This window comes from Pseudophryne corroboree, chromosome 5 (genome assembly GCF_028390025.1).
Source record: "Pseudophryne corroboree isolate aPseCor3 chromosome 5, aPseCor3.hap2, whole genome shotgun sequence".
Taxonomy (NCBI): domain Eukaryota; kingdom Metazoa; phylum Chordata; class Amphibia; order Anura; family Myobatrachidae; genus Pseudophryne; species Pseudophryne corroboree.
In genome coordinates this window covers 551,787,370-551,810,426 of record NC_086448.1, presented here as the reverse complement: position 1 = coordinate 551,810,426, position 23,057 = coordinate 551,787,370, and the positions used below count along the sequence as shown (strand labels likewise).

The 23,057-nt window shown below is 48.0% G+C and overlaps 1 protein-coding gene across 4 annotated transcripts in view; it reads left to right on the top strand.

Moving 5' to 3' along the window:
- The first annotated feature begins 531 nt into the window (after positions 1-531).
- Positions 532-23,057, top strand: part of MBOAT1 (membrane bound O-acyltransferase domain containing 1) — a 186,817-nt gene continuing 164,291 nt past the window's right edge. For 3 of the 4 annotated variants that reach the window (XM_063923240.1, XM_063923239.1, XM_063923238.1), the window contains exon 1: positions 532-916. In XM_063923240.1, coding sequence (XP_063779310.1) covers positions 824-916 — 93 coding nt within the window. In that variant the 5' untranslated portion in view covers positions 532-823. The remainder of the gene's footprint in view (positions 917-23,057) is intronic. The other variant, XM_063923241.1, reaches the window with a different exon arrangement.

Below are 23,057 nucleotides of genomic sequence, written 5' to 3'. Positions count from 1 at the left end.
TGTCTATTAGATAGGAAAAAACAGACTCCCAACTGACTTTTCAAACATTTGAATCTCCCCCAATAGGTTTTAAAGTGCCAGGCTCCAGTGGACCCTATCTATACCCCGTGGTACTAAAGTACAGTTCCCCAATATCAACTACGGACTACGAGAGAAGGAATTTCTGGTAGGTAATAAATTCCTATTTTTCCAATGCTGATCATTTGGGAAATCATTGTCACATCCAAGAAAAAAAAAAAAATAGCCACGAGGATCCTGTTATTTGATGGGTTTTGGCTTTGTAGCTTTCATCACAATTATTTTTGCCATTTATTATGTATTTGGGCCCTTTTACCTCACACATTAACCTTTTTTTGTGGGGTTATACATACTTTTATTTCCATTTTCTCAACCAACACCATGAAGTCAAAAAGAAAACAGCATGTGTATTAGTTTCATAAGAATGCAGTTCTCACACTTTGCATGTGGGGACGTTTCCTATCACTGGCACACTGACCCAGGAGGATTGGGGAGCAGGGATTCCCCACCTGCAACAAGGCGAGCCCCGGCCGCCGTTTCTATTTACACGCTTTACTCAACAAACCAGATGATCCAGCTCCATACAGCGCTCTCTCATAGCAGGTCGGAGTGCAACGGGTGTCAGCAGCCCCACCCGATTCCTTCCAGCACTTGTGATTCGGCGTGCTGAGGGCAAGGAGTGGCCGGCTCTCTATCACTGCCACAGATACCATTTGTTTGGTTTCCTGGGTGTGCGGCTGCTGTGCACACATGTACCGGCGGCGCCCGGGCTCCTATAGTGGCCGCAGAGGATGCTGGCTGAGTGATGGGGACTCCCGGTAACAGGATGATTCCCCGTACCACGGGCTCCACCTTGCTGCAGCCGCTCAGCGAGCTCTTGCACATGCCCCTGGAACAGGTGAGTCGGGAATAAGACACACTTTAAGAGGGGGACTTGTCTTTAGTTTTCTCTTACTGAGACTTCGGAGAGAGTGCTATACTGTACTATTCTAGCGCTTGCATTATTGATAGGTAACATATAGTTCAGTGTACATTAGTGTATTATCTATTTAGATACTATTTCTTCGCAAACAATACAAGGACATATAAAAACTTGTCCTGTATTACTGAAGACAATACTGCTAGTTTTTACCCAGTGGTGTAGGAAGTGAACATTTTACATTTCTGTAACTCTCTTAGGGTACTGTTTATGAAATATTTGCTGAATATTACCCCAAAAATGAAAACCGACTATACTGTATGGAGGCGGGACCGCAGCAGATATGTCTGATATCTGCTGCAGTCTCTCCATTTCCGACAGCAGCCGCAGCCTCCATAGGTTTCGAAGGGGTTGCGAAGCTGTCACATTTAGCGTTCCAGAGCTTAGCACTGATAGGATAATGCTGTCTCCAGATGGTGTTACGCTATAGTAGCTTATGGGCATCTAATATGCAGATTTTCTTTTCAGAGAGGGAGCCTCTGGTGATGCTTGAGTTAGCCATCAGCACTTATGCGCAGTGTGCATCGGGGACCCCAACAAGGAAGCAGTGTGATGGGATGTTGGAAGCATTGTCATGACTGTGTCGTTTTGGCTCTTGATTTTACTTAAGTGTCTTCTGTTGATACTTCATGGTCACAAGTGCATGCTCCGCTTCACATTATGGGAGGAATTCAATTGTTAGCGCTGGCAGCTGTCTCTTCTGCGTGGGCAGACGGAGCTATTCAATTGTTTCTCCTGTCAGGCGTGACTAGCTGCTGTGCCGAGCTTACACCCTCTGGGGGTGACGAGCTGAAATGTGCGAAAGGTGACCTGTATGGCAGGGACGTGCAGTGAACTAAATGGCTCAGGAGGCACTGGCTAGCACCAGAGCCAGATTTAAATGCAATATATGGGCCAAAGGGTACATGTGGGCATTATACACAGGTGCAGCAGTATAAACTTCTGGACATTCGGTGAATTTTGATCTGAGAAGTGCAGAAAAGGTCAGCGCCTCACCTGCCATAGACTTTTTACTCCAGAGATTTGTCTATAAAAATGATTAGAATAATGCAAAGAAGATATTTCAAACATATTCTTTGTCTTTTTCATATACTTTATACAATCAAAACTCTGGTACAAACGTTAGTATGACAGGAAAGGCTTTGCCTCACCTGCCTCACCCCACCACACGTCACTGCTGTATGGGCGCCCAAAAGCGGCATGAAAATGTGATAAATCAGGCTGCTGGAAAGGTGGGTTAGGTATTAGTTTTGGCTTTATTTATTACTCACTGTCGGTATTTTCATCACTGGGATGCCGCTGTTGGTATTTTGACAGCCGGGATCCTGATACCAACCCCTGCATCATGCAGGCCGTTATATTTGACCCACAATGTCGCTGGCATTTTCCCTTTGTCATTGGATAATCAGCATCATTTATGCTGCTTTCACATCGCAAACCCTGCTTTTGAAACGGTTCTTTAAACAGTTCTTAAAACGGGTCTGAGCATTTAAACCCCCTTCACATCGCATGTTGTAACCAGTATATTACCGTTTCATTACCGTTTTGGTACCTTTCACACTGAACCCGTTTCTCCCATAGAAAACAGTGGTTGTTATTTTATATGGACTTTTCTGGCCCACACATTATTAATAATTATTAATTAATTAATAATTTGGCTAGTCGTACGATGGAACCCAGCAGCTTCAAGCATCTTTACCAAGTTTTTGTAGAGTACTGCATCCTTCACTGTCCCCGTGATTTGTCTAGCAATTTCTTCATCCCCTCTCATCATAAGCAGCTCCCTAACCTCCTCATCACTCCAATTTGCCATTTTAAACTGTATTCTGTATAAAAAAAATGCTTCTTCACTCTCATGTGTTTCCTCCAGTTTATTTCCTGCTTCTGCCTGGTTACATCACGCATTGAGACAGCCTATCACCTTCTGTGGTTTGAAAATACCGTTTCATAGCCTTTCACATTGCACAATGAAACGGGTCTGAACTGTGTAGGACCCTGCTTTTTAACCGTTTCAAAATACCAGTAATCTGTAACCAGTAAATTCAAAGTGACCCTCTCACACCGCAGCTAGAACCGTTTTGTAAGGCTTAAAAAACGTCAATTTACCGGGTTATAGCTGCAGTGTGAAAGTTAAGAACGTGGTTCTTGAAAGGATTCCTACATCCATTTTGAGTTAAATATTTGTAAACTTATTTTAAATTGTAGGATTGCTATGACTGTGTGATAACTCTTAGATTTGGAATCCATCATATTAAGATGTCAAGATATTTAAGTACTAACCGTGATCCCTGCATATATGTGGAAAACATTCATATGTTTATTGGCCATGGTGTGCTTTCAGTATATATAAAACTACAGTTACAGTGAAATGTAAAAGTATACGGTAAACTATTTAAACATGCTTGTGTTCTGCATATTCTCTGGTTTGCTGGCTGAACTATGTACCCTTTTTCAAAGATGTACTGTAATTTCCCCACTGCTGGGTCTTTGTACAAAATTAAGTAAAAATACGCCCACTGCCGGCTTCTGTGATCCGATGCATATATCCTGATGCATGGCTAGAAATCGGTGGGCTCTATAGCAAATTTTGTAAGGGATCCTCCCTGTCATGCCTTTCATACAGTTACACCAACCCATTGAGAGTTTCTGTATGGCAGTGCAATTTCCAAATATATGCAGTAGGGAGGCCAATCCCGGGATCGGGATCGGCGGGATCCCGGGATTTAGGCCCAAAAACGTCCGGGATTCAATCCCGGGATTGGAAGCTCCAATCCCGGGGATTGAGGGATCAGCGTTGAGCGTCCTCAGGACGCTCAGACGCTGCCTGGCTCCCTCCTCTCGGCTCCCCCTGCGCAGCCTAACCTGGGCCTGTGAGGTCACGCTGCGCTGTCAGCAGCCGCAGAGCAGGAGGTACGGCGGTATTCACCCGCTGCCTCCTCCCGCCTCCCCCACACTTACCCGCCGGCTCCTCCTGCATTTACCCGCCGCCTCCTCCCGGCTTCCCTGCACTCAACCACCGGCTCCCCTGCACTACCCCGCCGCCTCCTCCTACCCAGATATCCAGCTGTGCAGGTTTGTACTTTTTTTAATGTCTGCAGGGCAGGTGGGGAGGGACGTGGGGGATGGCCGGAAACAGTTGAAAGCCTATCCCGGGATTGACCATTTTTCAATCCCGATACCCGGGATTGAAAAAATGGCCCAGGATTGGCCTCCCTAATATGCAGGAACCAAGTGCATTCTGGTGTTTAATTTTTCATAGCTGGTGGCACAGTGGTTAATATTGCTATCTCACAGCACTGGATTCATGGGTTTTATTCCTGACCACGGTCTAATCTGCATGGAGTTTATGTGTGTTTCCTCTGAGCCAGAGGTGTCAATGGGTGTGGTGACACCCGGTGTGTGCTCTGCCCTATACCTTCGTGCCGGAGGTGCGGCCGCTGAAAAGGAGTGTGGCCGACTTAAAAGGTGCGTGGCCTTGCGGGTATCATCACTCCGGGGGCATGTCTAGCATCCCCTGAGATGCTGGCTGTCCCCTTAGACTGGGCAGTGTGTGTGCCGGCTCTTCATAGGAGAATGTCACTCTGCAGCACCCGGCTCCTGTCAATGTAGAAAAGCCAGCACTTTGGTGGCACCCCTTCCGATGGCAACACCTAGGTGCGGGCTGCACCCCCCACACCCGGCTTGTGATGCCACTGCTCTGAGCTCAGGTTTCCTCCCACACTCCGTTAGGGTATTTAGTCCATAGTTACCGACTTGCTGTCCCCTCCAGTACAGCAATAGATGATGCAGGGTGTGTGGCTTGGCATAGGTGTTGTGACAAATTAAGCTGGGGGTGGGGGTGGCATGGCTGTGTGATTGCATCATCATAGCCCCTCCCTGCTATACAATGCAGAGGTTGCCATCATTGTACAGTGAGGGCCGTGGCTATGATAACACGGTTCAGCGCAAATCGCTTCAGGAGACTTGCCCACTCTTCTGGATGGCTAGGAGCGTCACCCGATTTTCGGGAACCTCCCGGCCGCTCCGGGAGAGTAGGCAAGTATGATTGAGGGGTCTATTCGTAAAGCAGTAAAAAGAGTGGAGAAGTGAGCCAGTGGAGAAGTTGCCCATAGCAAACCAATCAGCTGCTCTGTATTATTTTATAGTATTATAAATGTTACTTCAATGCTGATTGGTTGCAAAGAGCAACTTCTCCTTTGGCTCTTTTCTCCACCCTTTTCACTGCTTCAAGAATAGACCCCTGAGACTGGTAGCTCAAATAAGGCTGGAACTGATGGAAGTGACAAGTATTCTCTGTCCAGCACTGCATAATATGGTCATGCTGTAAACATGCATATGAAGATGTATTTAAATGCATTAGGGTAAGAATGCAGAACAAACCTAAAAATGGATGGCTTTTTAAGGATAGACTCTCAACTTGTTCATTCCTAAATCTGAAATGCTAGCAGCCACACAGTGTGTTGTTGTGATGTTTGTCGCTTATCAGAGGATACTTGAGCACTAATTAGTCACATGGGGAAAGTGATCTCATGGAGGCACAATCATTGGTGTTTCCTACATGAGAGAGATGATCTGGCTCTAGTAAGACTAAAAACCTATTGCTACCAGTGTCTTTAGTGCCAGAAAATCTATTTAAGTGTTTTGACATTGTCCTGTCCCGACAGCCGGCATACCGACACTTATTCTCCCACGTGGGGGTCCACGCCACTGTGCCCGCAAGGGGCTCATTTGCCCTCGCCACACTGTCGGTAAGCCGACGGTCGGGCTCCCGGCGCCGGTATGCTGGTCGCCGGGAGCCCGACCGCTGGCATTCCATACTACACCCGTCCTGTGGTACTGCATGTTGACAAGTGCTTTCCATGTATATGTTAAAAATAAATCAATATAAAAAACCCCCCAAAAACATGAAAGTAGCAAAACCCGTAAAAAGCACTCCAATAGATCAGAAATTAAAAATGCCTACATACCTGTAAATATTATACATCAAGAATAAAATTAGGACTAAACTTTGTGTATTAATAACGGAACACAAAATTGCATTTTAAATTTTTTTTTTTAACATGTCCCTAACTGAAAATGATATTTATTTGATTAGTCAGCTTTTTTTTTTTAGGTAGGACAGCAGATGGCAAAATGAACATCCGAACCAGTAATGCCCCTTTCATATCAAAAAAATCTGGGTCCAACCTGCGTTATGGAACACGGTTTCAAGCCGCAGCACAGCAGCATGAAACCCAGGTTGCCAGCGCTTGGAGATAACCAACACTTGGTGATGATGTCATCTGGCTCTCTGGGGGGTATTCAACTGCAGACAGATTTGAGATGTGATTGCATCTCCTCATTTGCCCCCGTAGTGTCCAGAACACGCACTGCAGAAGCTTTCGCGGGGCGGCGTTGCAGGGGCACCAACTCCTCATTGGGCGAGCATGTTGCCAGAAACGGGGGCGGGTTCGGGACGGCCGCGTGACATCCCACGCAACCACTGCCACCCTAAAAATGGCTGCCCTGCGCCTGCCTTCGCAACCTGGCTGCAGTGGCAGGGGGGCTTCCACAAATCAGCGATGCGATTGTAATCAAAATTGCCAGGTATTTGCATACTGGGCGGCTTTGCCCTGTGCTGGGCGGCCCCTAGCATGCAATTTTATCATTAACAGTTTTGCTAAGATTGCGAAACTGCTAATGAAGATGAATGAGGGCCCCTGTATGCTTTTAGCACAACCTGGGAGGGATGACCTGGATCACACCATTCACACCGCGGGCTACCCTGGTCAGTGCTGAGTTCGACCCTAGGAGTTCCCTCATTTCACAGATTTGGATCCACACTTTACGTGAAAAAATGCAGTATTTGCAAAGCCATTTTTACATGGTGAATTGGCTGATTTATAATAGTGTTAGCAAAAGTATGTTGAATTGTGAACACGTCTAATAAACAACATGTAATACACATGAGTTTTAGTATTTGCTGCTGTATTTCTGCTGATTCAAGTGAATGTAACTGTACCATAGTGTACCAGCAACATACTTGTACTAACTGACTCCGGAATACAGTGAGACCTGTGTGAGTCCCGGCCGGGAAGTAAAACACATCAGTTGGTTACCTCAGCACCTGGCCAGCGCTGATCTAAACATCCTGGAATGTAGAGCAAAGGCTCTCTGTATACAATCTCAAAGCTACTGGTTTATAGGAAATGAAGCTACTAGCTACATTACCACTGTATATAGACCTACTGTATTACTCATACTCTGGGCTGCATTTCTGCTCTTCCCACTCAGCATTTTTGCACTCTTTCATTGCTGCATAGCCCAGGCACTAATTTGGTTTAACATGGTCTTCATGTTATTGTGGCCCTATGATGTATGCAGCAAAGCTGAAAAGGACAACTAAATCTAATGTGAGAATTTTTTTTTCAATTATAAATTATCTGGTTCTTTCTTCTTAGGGGTGGCAGTGGGGATTATGGAAATATGCATAAAAATCCTTGATTTAATTATTGCTAAGTGCTCTTGCTGCTTTTATACTTACTACTTGGGTTAATAAAATCTATGGGCAGAGCAGGAAGGGTTTGGCTGTATAAAAGCCACATATAAAATCAGGCTGGGGGGATGTTTATCAATCCCACAGTGTCATGGTGAAAGCTAAAGCAAAATATTAAAACCGTATATTCATATATATATATAAATGTGCACACAGGCATTAAAAAGTTTTTCTCTTACGTCCTAGAGCAGGGGTGGCCAACCAGTCAGAGACAAAGAGACAAAAAATCTTGTTAGGTACGTCAAAGAGCCGACATCAAGCAAAGGCGCGTGTGCAAAAATGGGGTGTGGCCTTGTGCCTGCTAGGCCACACCCCTGGTATAAAATACAATGAAAATGCCAGATCCACAAAAAATAAATTTTAAAGCCAGATCCAACATAAAATACATTGAAAAAGACACTTCCACATAAAATAAGTAAAAAATCCAGATCCATATACAGGTTGAGTCTCCCTTATCCAAAATGCTTGGGACCAGAGGTGTTTTGGATATGGGATTTTTCCGTATTTTGGAATAATTGCATACCATAATGAGATATCATGGTGATGGGACCTAAATCTAAGCACAGAATACATTTATGTTACATATACTCCTTATACACACAGCCTGAAGGTAATTTTAGCCAATATTTTTTATAACTTTGTGCATTAAACAAAGTGTGTCTACATTCACACAATTCATTTATGTTTCATATACACCTTATACACACAGCCTGAAGGTCATTTAATACAATATTTTTAATAACTTTGTGTATTAAACAAAGTTTGTGTACATTGAGCCATCAAAAAACAAAGGTTTCACTATCTCACTCTCACTCAAAAAAGTCCGTATTTCGGAATATTCCGTATTTCGGAATATTTGGATATGGGATACTCAACCTGTAACATATATTGAAACAGCCATATCCACATAATACACTTCAGCTCCTCCATGTGTCACTCCAGTCAGCACCCTCCTGTGTCACTCCAGCCAGCCCATGTGTGAATGTGTCACTCCTGCTAGCACTCTCCTGTGTCACTCCAGCCAGCTCCCCCATGTGGTACTCCTGCCAGCACCCTCCTTTATCACTCCAGTCAGCTCCCCCATTATGTCTCTCCTGCCAGGATCCTTCTGTGTCACTTCAGTCAGCTCCCCCTTGTGTCACTCCAGCCCACCCCCATATGTCACTACAGCCCAGTATCTGGCTCCCTCAGTTTTCAGTCGCCATAGTGCTGCTGTGTGTCTGGCTGGAGTGCACCGGTTTCCAGGATCTGTTGTGGTCAGGTGACTGAGTGTTGGGAGCCACATTTGAATAAAGAAAGAGCCGCATGCGGCTCAAGAGCCAAGCGTTGGCCACGGCTGTCCTAGAGGATGCTGGGGTCCATATTAGTACCATAGGGTATAGACGGGTCCACCAGGAGCCATTGGCACTTTAAGAGTTTAATAGTGTGGGCTGGCTCCTCCCTCTATGCCCCTCCTACCAGACTCAGTTTAGAAAATGTGCCCGGAGGAGCCGGTCACAGCTAGGGGAGCTCTACAGAGTTCTCTTAGAGAAAACTCTTTTTTTTTTTTTTTTTTTACGTCCTAGTGGATGCTGGGGACTCCGTAAGGACCATGGGGGAATAGACGGGCTCCGCAGGAGACTGGGCACTCTAAGAAAGAATTAGGACTACTGGTGTGCACTGGCTCCTCCCTCTATACCCCTCCTCCAGACCTCAGTTAGAATCTGTGCCCGGAAGGAGCTGGGTGCATTTTAGTGAGCTCTCCTGAGCTTGCTAATAAGAAAGTATTTTGTTAGGTTTTTTATTTTCAGAGAGATCTGCTGGCAACAGACTCTCTGCTACGTGGGACTGAGGGGAGAGAAGCAAACCTACTAACTGCGGATAGGTTGCGCTTCTTAGGCTACTGGACACCATTAGCTCCAGAGGGATCGAACACAGGAATTTAACCTTGGTCGTCCGTTCCCGGAGCCGCGCCGCCGTCCCCCTCGCAGAGCCAGAAGACAGAAGCCGGCGAGTGAAGCAAGAAGACATCAAAATCGGCGGCAGAAGACTCCTGTCTTCATATGAGGTAGCGCACAGCACTGCAGCTGTGCACCATTGCTCCCACACTAACCCACACACTCCGGTCACTGTAGGGTGCAGGGCGCAGGGAGGGGCACCCTGGGCAGCAATTGAGTACCTCCTGGCAAAAATAGAGCATATATATAGCTGGGCACTGTATATATGCATGAGCCCCCGCCATTATTTTTCACAAAATCGCTGAGGGGGCGGGGCTTCTTACTCAGCACTCACCAGCGCCATTTTCTCTCCACAGCTCCGCTGAGAGGAAGCTCCCCAGGCTCTCCCCTGCAGAATCACGGTAGAAAGAGGGTGAAAAGAGAGGGGGGGGCACATAAATTTAGCGCAAATTCACTAATATAGCAGCTACTGGGTAATCACTAAGTTACTGTGTGATTCCTGGGTCATATAGCGCTGAGGTGTGTGCTGGCATACTCTCTCTCTGTCTCTCCAAAAGGCCTTGTGGGGGTTCTGTCCTCAAATAGAGCATCCCCTGTGTGTGTGGTGTGTCGGTACGATTGTGTCGACAAGTTTGATGAGGAAGGCTATGTGGAAGCAGAGCAGGTGCAGTTGAATGTGGTGTCTCCGCCGACGGCGCCGACACCTGATTGGATGGATATGTCTAAGGTGTTAAATGATAATGTAAACTCCTTGCATAAAAGGTTGGATAAAGCTGAAGCCTTGAGACAGTCACGGTCTCAACCCATGCCTGATCCTACAGCGCAGAGGCCGTCGGGGTCTCAGAGGCGCCCACTATCCCAAATTGTTGACACAGATATCGACACGGATTCTGACTCCAGTGTCGATGATGCAAAGTTGCAGCCTAAAATGGCTAAAGCCATCCGCTACATGATTATAGCAATGAAGGATGTATTGCACATTTCAGAAGTAAACCCTGTCCCTGACAAGAGGGTTTATATGTTTGGGGAAAAAAGGCAAGAAGTGACTTTTCCCCCTTCAAATGAGATAAATGAGTTATGTGAAAAAGCTTGGGATTCTCCTGATAGGAAAGTGCAGATTCCCAAACTGTTACTTATGGCGTATCCTTTCCCGCCAACGGACAGGTTACGCTGGGAGTCATCCCCTAGGGTAGACAAAGCTTTGACACGCTTATCTAAGAAGGTGGCCCTGCCGTCACAGGATACGGCCTCCCTAAAGGATCCTGCGGATAGGAAGCAGGAAGGTATCCTGAAGTCTGTTTATACACATTCAGGTACCATACTGAGGCCGGCAATTGCGTCGGCCTGGATGTGTAGTGTTGTAGCAGCATGGACAGATACTCTGTCTGAGGAACTGGATACCTTGGACAAGGATACTATTTTACTGACCCTGGGGCATATAAAAGACGCTGTCCTATATATGAGGGATGCCCAGAGGTACATTTGCCTACAGGCTCTAGAATAAATGCAATGTCGATTTCTGCCAGAAGGGTGCTGTGGACTCGGCAATGGACAGGTGATGCCGACTCTAAAAAGCACATGGAGGTTTTACCTTATAAGGGTGAGGAATTGTTTGGGGACGGTCTCTCGGACCTAGTTTCCACAGCTACGGCTGGGAAGTCAAATTTTTTGCCATATATTCCCTCACAACCTAAGAGAGCACCGTATTACCAAATGCAGTCCTTTCGATCACAAAAAGGCAAGAAAGTCAGAGATGCGTCCTTTCTTGCCAGAGGCAGGGGTAGAGGAAAGAAGCTGCACAATGCAGCTAGTTCCCAGGAACATAAGTCCTCCCAGGCTTCCACTAAATCCACCGCATGACGCTGGGGCTCCACAGGTGGAGTCGGGAGCGGTGGGGGCGCGTCTCCGAAATTTCAGCCACCAGTGGGTTCGCTCACAGGTGGATCCCTGGACTATACAGATTGTGTCTCAGGGATACAAGCTGGAATTCGAAGTGATGCCCCCTCACCGTTACCTCAAATCGTCCCTGCCAGCTTCCGCCATAGAAAGGGAGGTAGTGTTAGCGGCGATTCACAAATTATATCTCCAGCAGGTGGTGGTAAAGGTTCCCCTTCTTCAACAGGGAAGGAGCTACTATTCCACAATGGTTGTGGTACCGAAACCGGACTGTTCGGTCAGACCCATATTGAATTTAAAGTCCCTGAACATTTACCTGAAAAGGTTCAAGCTCAAGATGGAATCGCTCAGAGCGGTCATTGCAAGCCTGGAAGAGGGGGATTTTATGGTGTCTCTGGACATAAAGGATGCTTACCTGCATGTCCCCATTTATCCACCTCATCAGGAGTACCTCAGATTTGTGGTACAGGACTGTCATTACCAATTCCAGACGTTGCCGTTTGGTCTGTCCACGGCACCGAGAATATTTACCAAGGTAATGGCGGAAATGATGGTGCTCCTACGAAAGCAAGGAGTCACAATTATCCCATACTTGGACGATCTCCTCAAAGGCGAGGTCCAGAGAGCAGTTGCTGTTCAGCGTAGCACACTCTCAGGAAGTGTTGCAATTGCACGGCTGGATTCTGAATATTCCAAAGTCGCAGCTGATTCCTACGACATGTCTGCCCTTCCTGGGCATGATTCTGGACACGGACCAGAAGAAAGTGTTTCTCCCGGCGGAGAAGGCTCAGGAGCTCGTGACTCTGGTCAGAGATCTCTTAAAACCAAAACGGGTGTCAGTGCATCAATGCACTCGAGTCCTGGGAAAGATGGTGGCATCATACGAAGCCATTCCCTTCGGCAGGTTCCATGCGAGGAACTTTCAGTGGGACCTGTTGGACAAGTGGCCCGGATCGCATCTTCAGATGCATCGGCTAATCACCCTATGCCCCAGGGCCAGGGTGTCTCTTCTGTGGTGGCTGCAGAGTGCTCACCTTCTCGAGGGCCGCAGGTTCGGCATACAGGACTGGGTCCTGGTGACCACGGATGCAAGCCTCCGAGGATGGGGGCAGTCACTCAGGGAAGAAACTTCCAAGGGCTGTGGTCAAGTCAGGAAACTTGTCTGCACGTCAATATCCTGGAACTAAGGGCCATATACAACGCCCTGAGTCAAGCGAAGCATCTGCTTCGCAACCAACCGGTGCTGATTCAGTCAGACAACATCACTGCAGTGGCTCATGTAAACCGCCAGGGCGGCACAAGAAGCAGGGTGGCGATGGCAGAAGCCACCAGAATTCTTCGCTGGGCGGAGAATCATGTGCAAGCACTGTCAGCAGTGTTCATTCCGAGAGTGGACAATTGGGAAGCAGACTTCCTCAGCAGGCACGACCTCCACCCGGGAGAGTGGGGACTTCATTAAGAAGTCTTCACACAGATTACAAATCGATGGGAACTGCCACAGGTGGACATGATGGCGTCCTGCCTCAACAAAAAGCTACAAAGGTATTGCGCCAGGTCAAGAGACCCTCAGGCGATAGCTGTGGACGCACTAGTGACACCGTGGGTGTTCCAGTCGGTTTATGTGTTTCCTCCTCTTCCTCTCATACACAAGGTACTGAGAATCGTAAGAAAAAGAGGAGTGAGAACAATACTCATTGTTCCAGATTGGCCAAGAAGGGCTTGGTATCCGGAACTGCTAGAAATTATCACAGAGGACCCATGGCCTCTGCCTCTCAGACAGGATCTGTTGCAACAGGGGCCCTGTCTGTTCCAAGACTTACCGCGGCTGCGTTTGACGGCATGGCGGTTGAACGCCGGATCCTAGCGGAGAAAGGCATTCCGGATGAGGTTATTCCTATGCTGATGATGGCTAGGAAGGACGTGACAGCAAAACATTATCACTGTATATGGCGAAAAATATGTGGCTTGGTGTGAGGCCAGGAAGGCCCCTACAGAGGAATTCCAGCTCGGCCGTTTCCTTCACTTCCTACAGGCGGGAGTGACTATGGGCTTAAAATTAGGGTCCATTAAGGTCCGGATTTCGGCCCTATCCATTTTCTTTCAAAAGGAACTGGCTTCTCTTCCTGAAGTTCAGACGTTTGTAAAGGGAGTGCTACATATTCAGCCCCCTTTTGTGCCTCCAGTGGTACCTTGGGATCTTAACGTGGTGTTGAGTTTCCTGAAATCTCACTGGTTTGAGCCGCTTAAGACCGTGGAGTTAAAATATCTCACGTGGAAAGTGGTCATGCTATTGGCCTTAGCTTCGGCTAGGCGTGTGTCAGAATTGGCTGCTTTGTCATGTAAAAGCCCCTATCTGGTTTTCCATATGGACAGGGCAGAATTACGGACTCGTCCGCAGTTTCTGCCGAAGGTGGTGTCATCCTTTCATTTGAACCAACCTATTGTGGTGCCTGCGGCTACTCGTGACTTGGAGGATTCCAAGTTACTAGATGTAGTCAGGGCTTTGAAGATTTATGTAGCCAGAACGGCTGGAGTCAGGAAAACTAACTCGCTATCCTGTATGCATAACTAACTCGCTATCCTGTATGAATAACTATCCTGTATGCATCCAACAAGCTGGGTGCTCCTGCTTCAAAGCAAACTATTGCTCGCTGGATCTGTAACACGATTCGGCAGGCTCATTCTGCGGCTGGATTGCCGCATCCTAAATCAGTAAAAGCCCACTCCACAAGGAAGGTGGGATCTTCTTGGGCGGCTGCCCGAGGGGTCTCGGCATTACAGCTTTGCCGAGCAGCTACTTGGTCGGGTTCAAACACTTTTGCAAAATTCTACAAGTTTGATACCCTGGCTGAGGAGGACCTTGTGTTTGCCCATTCGGTGCTGCAGAGTCATCCGCACTCTACCGCCCGTTTGGGAGCTTTGGTATAATCCCCATGGTCCTTATGGAGTCCCCAGCATCCACTAGGACGTTAGAGAAAATAAGATTTTACTTACCGGTAAATCTATTTCTCGTAGTCCGTAGTGGATACTGGGCGCCCGTCCCAAGTGCGGACTTCTTCTGCAATACTTGTATATAGTTATTGCTTAATTAAGGGTTATGTTTTGTTGGCATCCGTTTGTTTGATGCTCTGTTGTTGTTCATACTGGGTATGTTATCACAAGTTATACGGTGTGATTGGTGTGGCTGGTATGAGTCTTACCCTGGATTCGAAAATCCTTTCCTTGTAATGTCAGCTCTTCCGGGCAAAGTTTCCCTAACTGAGGTCTGGAGGAGGGGCATAGAGGGAGGAGCCAGTGCACACCAGTAGTCCTAATTCTTTCTTAGAGTGCCCAGTTTCCTGCGGAGCCCGTCTATTGCCCCATGGTCCCTACGGAGTCCCCAGCATCCACTACGGACTACAAGAAATAGATTTACCGGTGAGTAAAATCTTATTTTTTTTCTTTTCAGGTTTTGTTATTTTACAGGGAGGCTGCTGGCGACAGCCTCCCTGCAGTGAGGGACTGGGGGGGGGGGAGCAATGTCCGCCCTGCGGGGTCTTGAGCCACTGCTCCCGCTGACTGGACGTTAGCTCCAGAGGGGTCTGATCGCGCCCCGCCACACAGGGGAACGCTCGCCCCGGCAGTCAGCCGCCACCCCCTCAGGTGCTGAAGAAGTGGCGAGTGAGTCACTGTCCCCCCTTGCAAGCGGCGGGACAGTGTGAAGAGGGCGGCTAGAGGTTAGTAGGATCGCGCTCCTGGAAGGCTCAGCGGTACTGCGGTGCAGCGCTGGGGGGGGGGGGGGGGGAACGCCCTGGGCCAACTCCGGACCCAACACTGGTCACATCAAGCCTGTCGGGGTCTGCGGATCCAGGTCAGCACAACTCCTCCGGCCAGTATAATCATTCAGAGAGCGGGAAGACAGCGCCATTGAGGGGGCAGAGCTTATCCTCAGAGCGTACCCTGCAGCGTTCACTGCCATTTTTCCTGCCTGCACTCACTGCCAAGTGGATCCAGGTCCCTCCAGAGCAATCTCCAGCTATCTGTACGGTACCAGGGGGCTTGTAAAAGGGGGGGGGGGGGGAGGCTGTATTATAGGCTGTGTCACCTATTAAGGGGCACAGCCAGCGCAGGTTTAGGGTCTCCCTATACTCAAATAGCACTGTGTGTGGGTTGGCTCCAATCTCTGTGTCTCTCTGCCACTCTTGGGGGGGAAACTCTGTCTACATAATACCCTTTGAGTTTGTGGGGTATTTGAGGGTGTGTGACAACATGTCTAGGGACACTGTTTCATATGCTGCAGAGGATTTGTCTTCCCAGGAAGACTCCATACCATGTAATCAGGATTGCACTGTTTTAGCGCAGATCCCAGCTAGAGAGCCAGAATGGTTAGTCTTTCTGAGGGGGACTATTTCTCAGATTTCTGATAGGGTGGCTAGGACTGAGCATGCCACTCAGGTCCTCCAGTCCTCTATGGTTGTATGGTCTGATACTGCCTCCTTGGGGTCTCCTGCGGTACATTCTCACAAACGTGCACTTGCAATTATGCAGGATGACACGGACACCGACTCTGACGCTGCAGACGGTGACGGGGATGTATTGAGGGGGACAGCATCCCTTGCTAAGGGGGTGCAGTTGATGATTGAGGCTGTTAGGGATGTTTTACACATTTCGGACACCATTCTGAAACAGGTGGAGGAGGCCTTCTTTACAGATAATAAGAAGCCCCCCCCCTCACTTTCCCGGCATCCAAAGAATTAAATGCTATCTTTGAAAAGGCATGGGAAACTCCTGAAAAGAAATTCCAGATTCCCAAGAGGGTCTTGGTGGCTTTTCCCTTCCATGAGGAAGATAGAAAGAGATGGGAGTCCCCGCCGATCGTAGACGCCTTTGTCTCCAGGCTGTCCAAACAGGTGGTATTACCGGTCCCGGGGTCTACCGTGTTAAAGGACCCGGCAGATTGCAAGGTGGATGCTACACTGAAATCCATTTACACGGCTTCAGGGGCCATATTGCGGCCTACTATAGCCTGTGCTTGGATTGCTAAAGCTGTTGCCAGGTGGTCAATCACTCTACAGGAGGAGTAGTCTACGCTGGACAAAGGTGACGTTGATTTACTTTTACGTAATATTCAGGCTTCCGCAGGGTTCCTGGTGGATTCCATGAAAGATCTGGGTTCCATGGCTGCGGGGATCTCCTCCATGTCTGTCTCGGCTCGCAGGGGTCTCTGGCTGCGCAACTGATCTGCGGACGCGGAATCCAGGAAGTGTGTGGAGGGCCTACCATACAAAGGTCAGGCTCTCTTTGGGGAGGCACAGGATGCGTGGATTGCCACGGCTACCGCGGCTAAGTCTCCTTTTCTCCCCTCAGCTGCATCAGCTACGAAGAAGCCTTTTTCATCTTCCACGTCACAGTCCTTTCGGCCCGCAAGGCCTAGAAAGAATAAGCCTTCGAACACCTTCTTCAGAGGTGGTCGTGCCAAGGGAAAGAAACCTGCTCCCGCAGGTTCCCAGACCCAGAAGCCCGCTTCTCATACCCCTAAGTCCCCCGCATGACGGTGGACAGCTAGGCCTGTAGGAGGGTCAGGTGGGGGCAAGACCCCGGCAGTTAAGCCACGTCTGGGTGTCGTTGGGTCTGGACCCCTGGGTTTTGGATATAGTGTCCAGAGGGTACAGACTGGACTTTTAAGATCCCTCGCCTCACCGTTTCTTCAAGTCAGGCTTGGCAGCCCTGCTGGCGGACAGGACAATTCTTCTGGAGGCCATCAAGAAATTGGTGGTGTCAGAGGTCATTGTTCCGGTCCCACCTTAACAGTGGAACAAGGGTTATTATTCAAACCTTTTTGTGGTACCAAAACCGGATGGTTCGGTACGGCCTATTCTAAACTTAAAGTCTTTGAACCCTTACCTCAGGGAGTTCAAATTCAAGATGGAATCTTTGAGAGCTGTCATCTCAGGACTGACGGAGGGCGAGTTCCTGGTGTCTCTGGACATCAAGGATGCTTACCTCCACATTCCCATTTGGGCGCCGCATCAAGCATATCTCAGATTTGCACTGATGGACGATCACTATCAGTTCCAGGCGCTGCCGTTTGGCCTCTCTACGGCACCGAGGACCTTCACCAAGGTAATGGTGGAGATGATGGTTCTCCTCCGCAAACAGGGGGTGAACATAATTCCATATCTGGACGATCTCCTGATCAAGGCGTCGTCCAGGGAGAGGTTGTTGCGGTCCATCGTGCTCACGACACAACTGCTCAGGAAGCACGGTTGGATCCTGAACCTTCCAAAGTCTCATCTGGAGCCGACAAGGCAGCGGTCTTTCCTGGGAATGATCTTCGACACGGAAGTGCAGAGGGTATTTCTCCCGGTGGAAAAAACGTTGGGGATTCAAACAATGGCCTGGGATGTCCTAAGACCTACCCGGGTATCGGTTCATCAATGCATTTGCCTTCTGGAGAAGATGGTTGCCGCCTACGAGGCTCTTCAGTACGGCAGGTTTCATGCTCGACCTTTTCAACTGGACCTCTTGGACCAGTGGTCGGGCTCTCAACTACACATGCACAAGAGGATTCGCCTGTATCCGAAAGCCAAGATTTCACTCCTCTGGTGGCTGCAACTTCCACACCTTCTGGAAGGGCGAAGGTTCGGCATTCAAGACTGGATCCTTTTAACCACAGATGCAAGTCTAAGAGGTTGTGGAGCAGTCGCTCTGGGAGAAACCTTCCAGGGACGATGGTCGGATCAGGAGTCACTCCTCCCAATAAACATCCTGGAACTCAGGGCCGTGTACAACGCCCTTCTGCAGGCAGCACACCTTCTACAGCGTCAGGCTGTTCAGGTGCAGTCGGACAATGTGACCACAGTGGCCTACATAAATCTTCAAGGCGGAACGAAGAGCAGGGCTGCCATGGCAGAGGTGTAAAAAATCCTCAGCTGGGCAGAAAGGCACGCGGTGGCGATGTTGTCAATCTTCATGCCGGGCGTAGACAACTGGGAATCAGACTTCCTCAGCAGACACGATCTCAATCCAGTGGAGTGGGGCCTCCATCCGGAGGTGTTCGAGGAGGTAACCGGTTGGAGGGGGGTTCCCCACGTAGACATGATGGCCTCACGCCTCAACAAGAAGCTACAGAGGTACTGTTCCAGGTCAAGAGACCCACAGGCAGTGGCGGTGGACGCACAGGTAACACCGTGGGTGTTCAAGTCAGTGTATGTGTTCCCTCCACTTCCTCTGATGCCAAAGGTTCATCAGCTCGTGAGAAGAACAAAGGTTCGGGCAATCCTCATTGCTCCGGACTGGCCAAGGAGGGCTTGGTACGTGGATCTGCTGGAAGATCCACGGCTTTTACCTCTTCGGGAGGATCTGCTTCTGCAGGGGCCGTTCGCATGTCAAGACTTACCGCTGCTACGTTTGACGGCATGGCGGTTGAACGCCAGAGCTTAGCTCGGAAAGGTATTCCGAGTGAGGTCATTCCTACCCTGATACAGCTCAGGAAGGGGGTAACGTTCAAACATTACCATCGCATTTGGAAGAAGTATGTTTCTTGGTGTGAGGCCAAGAAGTTTCCGGCGGTGGAGTTTCAACTTGGACGTTTTCTCCTTTTCCTGCAAGCAGGGGTGGATATGGGACTGAGATTGGGCTCCATCAAGGTCCAGATCTCTGCTTTGTCCATCTTCTTCCAAAAACAATTGGCTGTTCTAACTGAGGTTCAGACCTTTTTTAAAGGGGTTCTGCACATCCAGCCTCCCTTTGTGGCGCCTACGGCTCCATGGGATCTTGATGTGGTGTTGCAGTTCCTGCAATATGCTTGGTTTGAGCCTCTGCAGGAGGCTGATCTCAAGTTTCTCACGTGGAAGGCTGTCACCTTGTTGGCCTTGGCTTCTGCACGACGCATGTCGGAATTGGGGGCTTTATCTTGTAAAAGCCCCTATCTGATCTTCCATGAAGACAGGGCGGAACTTAGGACTCGTCCACAGTTCCTGCCTAAGGTTGTGTCGGCTTTCCACATCAACCAACCTATTGTGGTGCCAGTGGCTAGTGACTCCTTAATTACTTCAAAGGCCTTGGATGTAGTGAGGACGGCTCGTCATAGGAAAAGTGACTCTTTGTTTGTCCTCTATGATCCAAAGAAAATTGGACGTCCTGCTTCTAAGCAGTCGATTTCCCGCTGGATTAGGTTCACTATCCAGCATGCTTATTCCACGGCAGGATTGCCGTGTCCGAGATCTGTAAAGGCCCACTCTACTCGTACAGTGGGCTCTTCCTGGGCGGCTGCCTGGGGTGTCTCGGTGGTGCAACTCTGCCGAGCAGCTACTTGGTCTGGGTCGAACACGTTTGCCAAGTTTTACAAGTTCGATACTTTGGCCTCTGATGACCTCAAGTTTGGTCAAGCGGTGTTGCAGGAGCCTCCACGCTCTCCCTCCCGTGCTGGGAGCTTTGGTACATCCCCATGGTACTAATATGGACCCCAGCATCCTCTAGGACGTAAGAGAAAATAGGATTTCTCATACATCCTAGTGGATGCTGGGGACACTTCAAGAACCATGGGGTATAGACGGGATCCGCAGGAGACATGGTTCTTGAAGTGTCCCCACATCCTCTACGGACTAAGAGAAAAGGATTTACTGGTAGGTATTAAAATCCTATTTTTGGTTACCTACCAGTAAATCCTTTTCTTGTAGTCCGTAGAGGACGCTGGGCGCCCGCCCAGCGCTTCGTTTTCCTGCGTTGTTTTTTATGGTTCAGTGCTACCTGGTTCCCAGGTAAGTTCTGCGTTATTTACTGTTTCAGCTGTTGCTGAGTTGTTCCGGCATGTTGGCCGGATTTGCTTGTTTGTGTGAGCTGGTATGAATCTCGCCACTATCTGTGTAATTCCTTTTCTCGAAGTATGTCGTCTCCTCGGGCACAGTTTCTAGACTGAGTCTGATAGGAGGGGCATAGAGGGAGGAGCCAGCCCACACTATTAAACTCTTAAAGTGCCAATGGCTCCTGGTGGACCCGTCTATACCCCATGGTACTAATATGGACCCCAGCATCCTCTATGGACTACGAGAAAAGGATTTACCGGTAGGTAACCAAAATCCTATTTTATCCAGGGAGCTAGTGGGAAATTAATTAGGTACAGGTATAGCCTCCCCCCCGCAGACACCCTCCCCAGATGTTCGCAGGAAGCCAGTTTTAATATACATAATCCACTTCTATCCCTGCCATTGCCTAGAATATGGGGATGCAAAATGTTGTTATTGTGAGTAGGCAAGGTTGTGTTGTGTCCAAAGAGCTCAGAGGTGACAATCCTAGGAGACGCATGAGTGACAATACTGGAAGTCCAGACCGCTTACAGGATAAAAGCAACTTTGCCCGATTGGACGAAGATTCGGTGGATGATAGCGACGAAATGACTGAGCTGGAGGAGACTGCTCACTCTAGCAACCGTAGGAGTGGTCCCTCTGGCTCAGAAAGTTAGAGAGGCGCCCAGGCAGATGGTGGTGGTAGGGGACTCTATCATTAGGAAAACAGATTGGGCAATCTGCTACCAGGACCATGATCGCCATACGGTCTGTTGTCTCCCGGGTGCTCGGGTACGGCACATCGCGGACCGGGTAGATATATTGTTGGGGGGGACTGGGAAAGACCCGGCGGTCTTGGTGCACGTTGGCACCAACGACAAAGTTAGTGGTAGGTGGGATGTCTCTAAGAAAGATTATAGGGACTTAGGCCAGAAACTAAAAAAAAGGACAACTAAGGTAATTTTCTCCAAAATATAACCAGTGCCACGCGCTAGCCCAGGGAGACAGAGGGAGATTAGGGAGGTAAATGTGTGGCTCAGAGACTGGTGTAGGAAAGAGGGGTTTGTGTTCTTGGAACACTGGGCGGATTTCTCAGTCAGGCGCCATCTTTTTTTTCTCGTGACGGATTACACCTGAATGAGGAAGGGGCTACGGTGCTGGGGGGTAGGATGGTTAGTAGGTTGGAGGAGCTTTTAAACTAGGAGCCAGGGGGGAGGGTTTAGCTAGAAACTATGGGTCATGCAGCGAGTATAGTAGGGATGGTGGTAGTGAGATAAATGGGGGTGGAGAAGGGGGAGGGAAAGTGCAGCCGGTAAGGGTATTTACATGGGTTCTATTAAGGGTGTTAAGAAAGGTATTGCTAAAGCATTAAATAATAACAATTATGTGTCATCATTACAGACTATAGAAAATGTATGGGACTTAAGGGAAAATACTTATGTCAGGGCGGTGAATTTAGATGGGAACATCGGGTTGACCAAAGAGAAAAGTAAGGTGGGCAATACTACGGTGGGGTTGTAGAGGGAGCGAGAAGGACAGTCTGTATCAGTAACTCTACGGATGCACTAGTTAACCAGGATGGGAAATATTTAGGAAAACAAACAAATATGTAACAAACTAAACAAACTAAAATGTATGCTTGCAAACGCAAGAAGTCTAGCAGGTAAAATGGGGAAATTGGAATTGTTAGCATCAAAGGATGAGTATGACATTATAGGTATTACGGAAACATGGTGGGACGACTCTCACGACTGGGTGCTAACTTGGAGGGGTATTCTCTTTTTAGGAGGGACAGGGCTAACAAAAGAGGAGGAGGTGTATGTCTTTATGTTAACCTCCTTTAGGTATGGTTTAAGTGATAGTTTATCTATGAGGAGACCTGCGATAATGTGGAGTCACTATGGGTAGAAATCTCAAGTGGGGGAATTGATGCAAAAAAACTAGTCATAGGCACGTGCTACAAACAGCCGGATATTAGCATACATGAGGAAGAACAACTATTGCAGCAAATCAAAACGGCTGCTGGATTGGGGGACATCCTTGTCATTGGGGATTTTTAATTACCCGGATATAAACTGGAGTAACGATTCATGTGCTAAAGCGAGGGGCAGCAGGTTCTTAAATATGTTTAGGGATCACTACTTGTCTCAATTAGTCAAGGACCCAACTAGGGGTAAAAGTACCCTGGATCTAGTAATTACTAATAATGTGGACATTATATCAAACACTAAAGTTGGGAAGACTTTGGGTAACAGTGATCACTATATGATCACATTCGACATCAGTTTCAGGAAACATAGCTACAGGGGTTCCACGAAAACTTTTAACTTTAGGAAGGCTAATTTCAGTATGCTTAGATGTGCACTTAACGACATAGGTTCTGTTTAATAAGAAGAACACTTCAGAAATGTGGTATGTTTTAAAAGGGTTGCTGGATAGCAATATTCATAACTTTATTCCCATGGGCAGTAAACGCAGGAGTATTGAACTCAAACCGATGTGGCTTAATAAGAAGGTTAAGGCAGAAATGGATAAAACAAAGCGGGCTATCAAAGCATTTAAATCTAATGGCAAGGAGGAGTCTTTCAAGTATTACAAGGAGTGTAATTAGAAATGCAAAAAAGCAATAAGAGCAGCTAAAATGGAAAATGAAAAGCAAATCGCTATAGAGAGTAAAACCAATCCTAAAAAGTTTTTTAAATACATAAACGGTAAAAGGTTAAAAAAGGAGAATATAGGTCCATTAAAAGATGAATTAGGAGAATTGATAAATGATGACGAAATAAAAGCAGAAATACTGAACAAATTATTTTCATCAGTATTCACCAGTGAAGAACTGATGGTGGGAGTAGAGCATAACAATTGTGACAGTAATGATTCATGGTTAGATACTTGTTTGAGCGAAGAAGTAGTTCGGGAGAGACTAA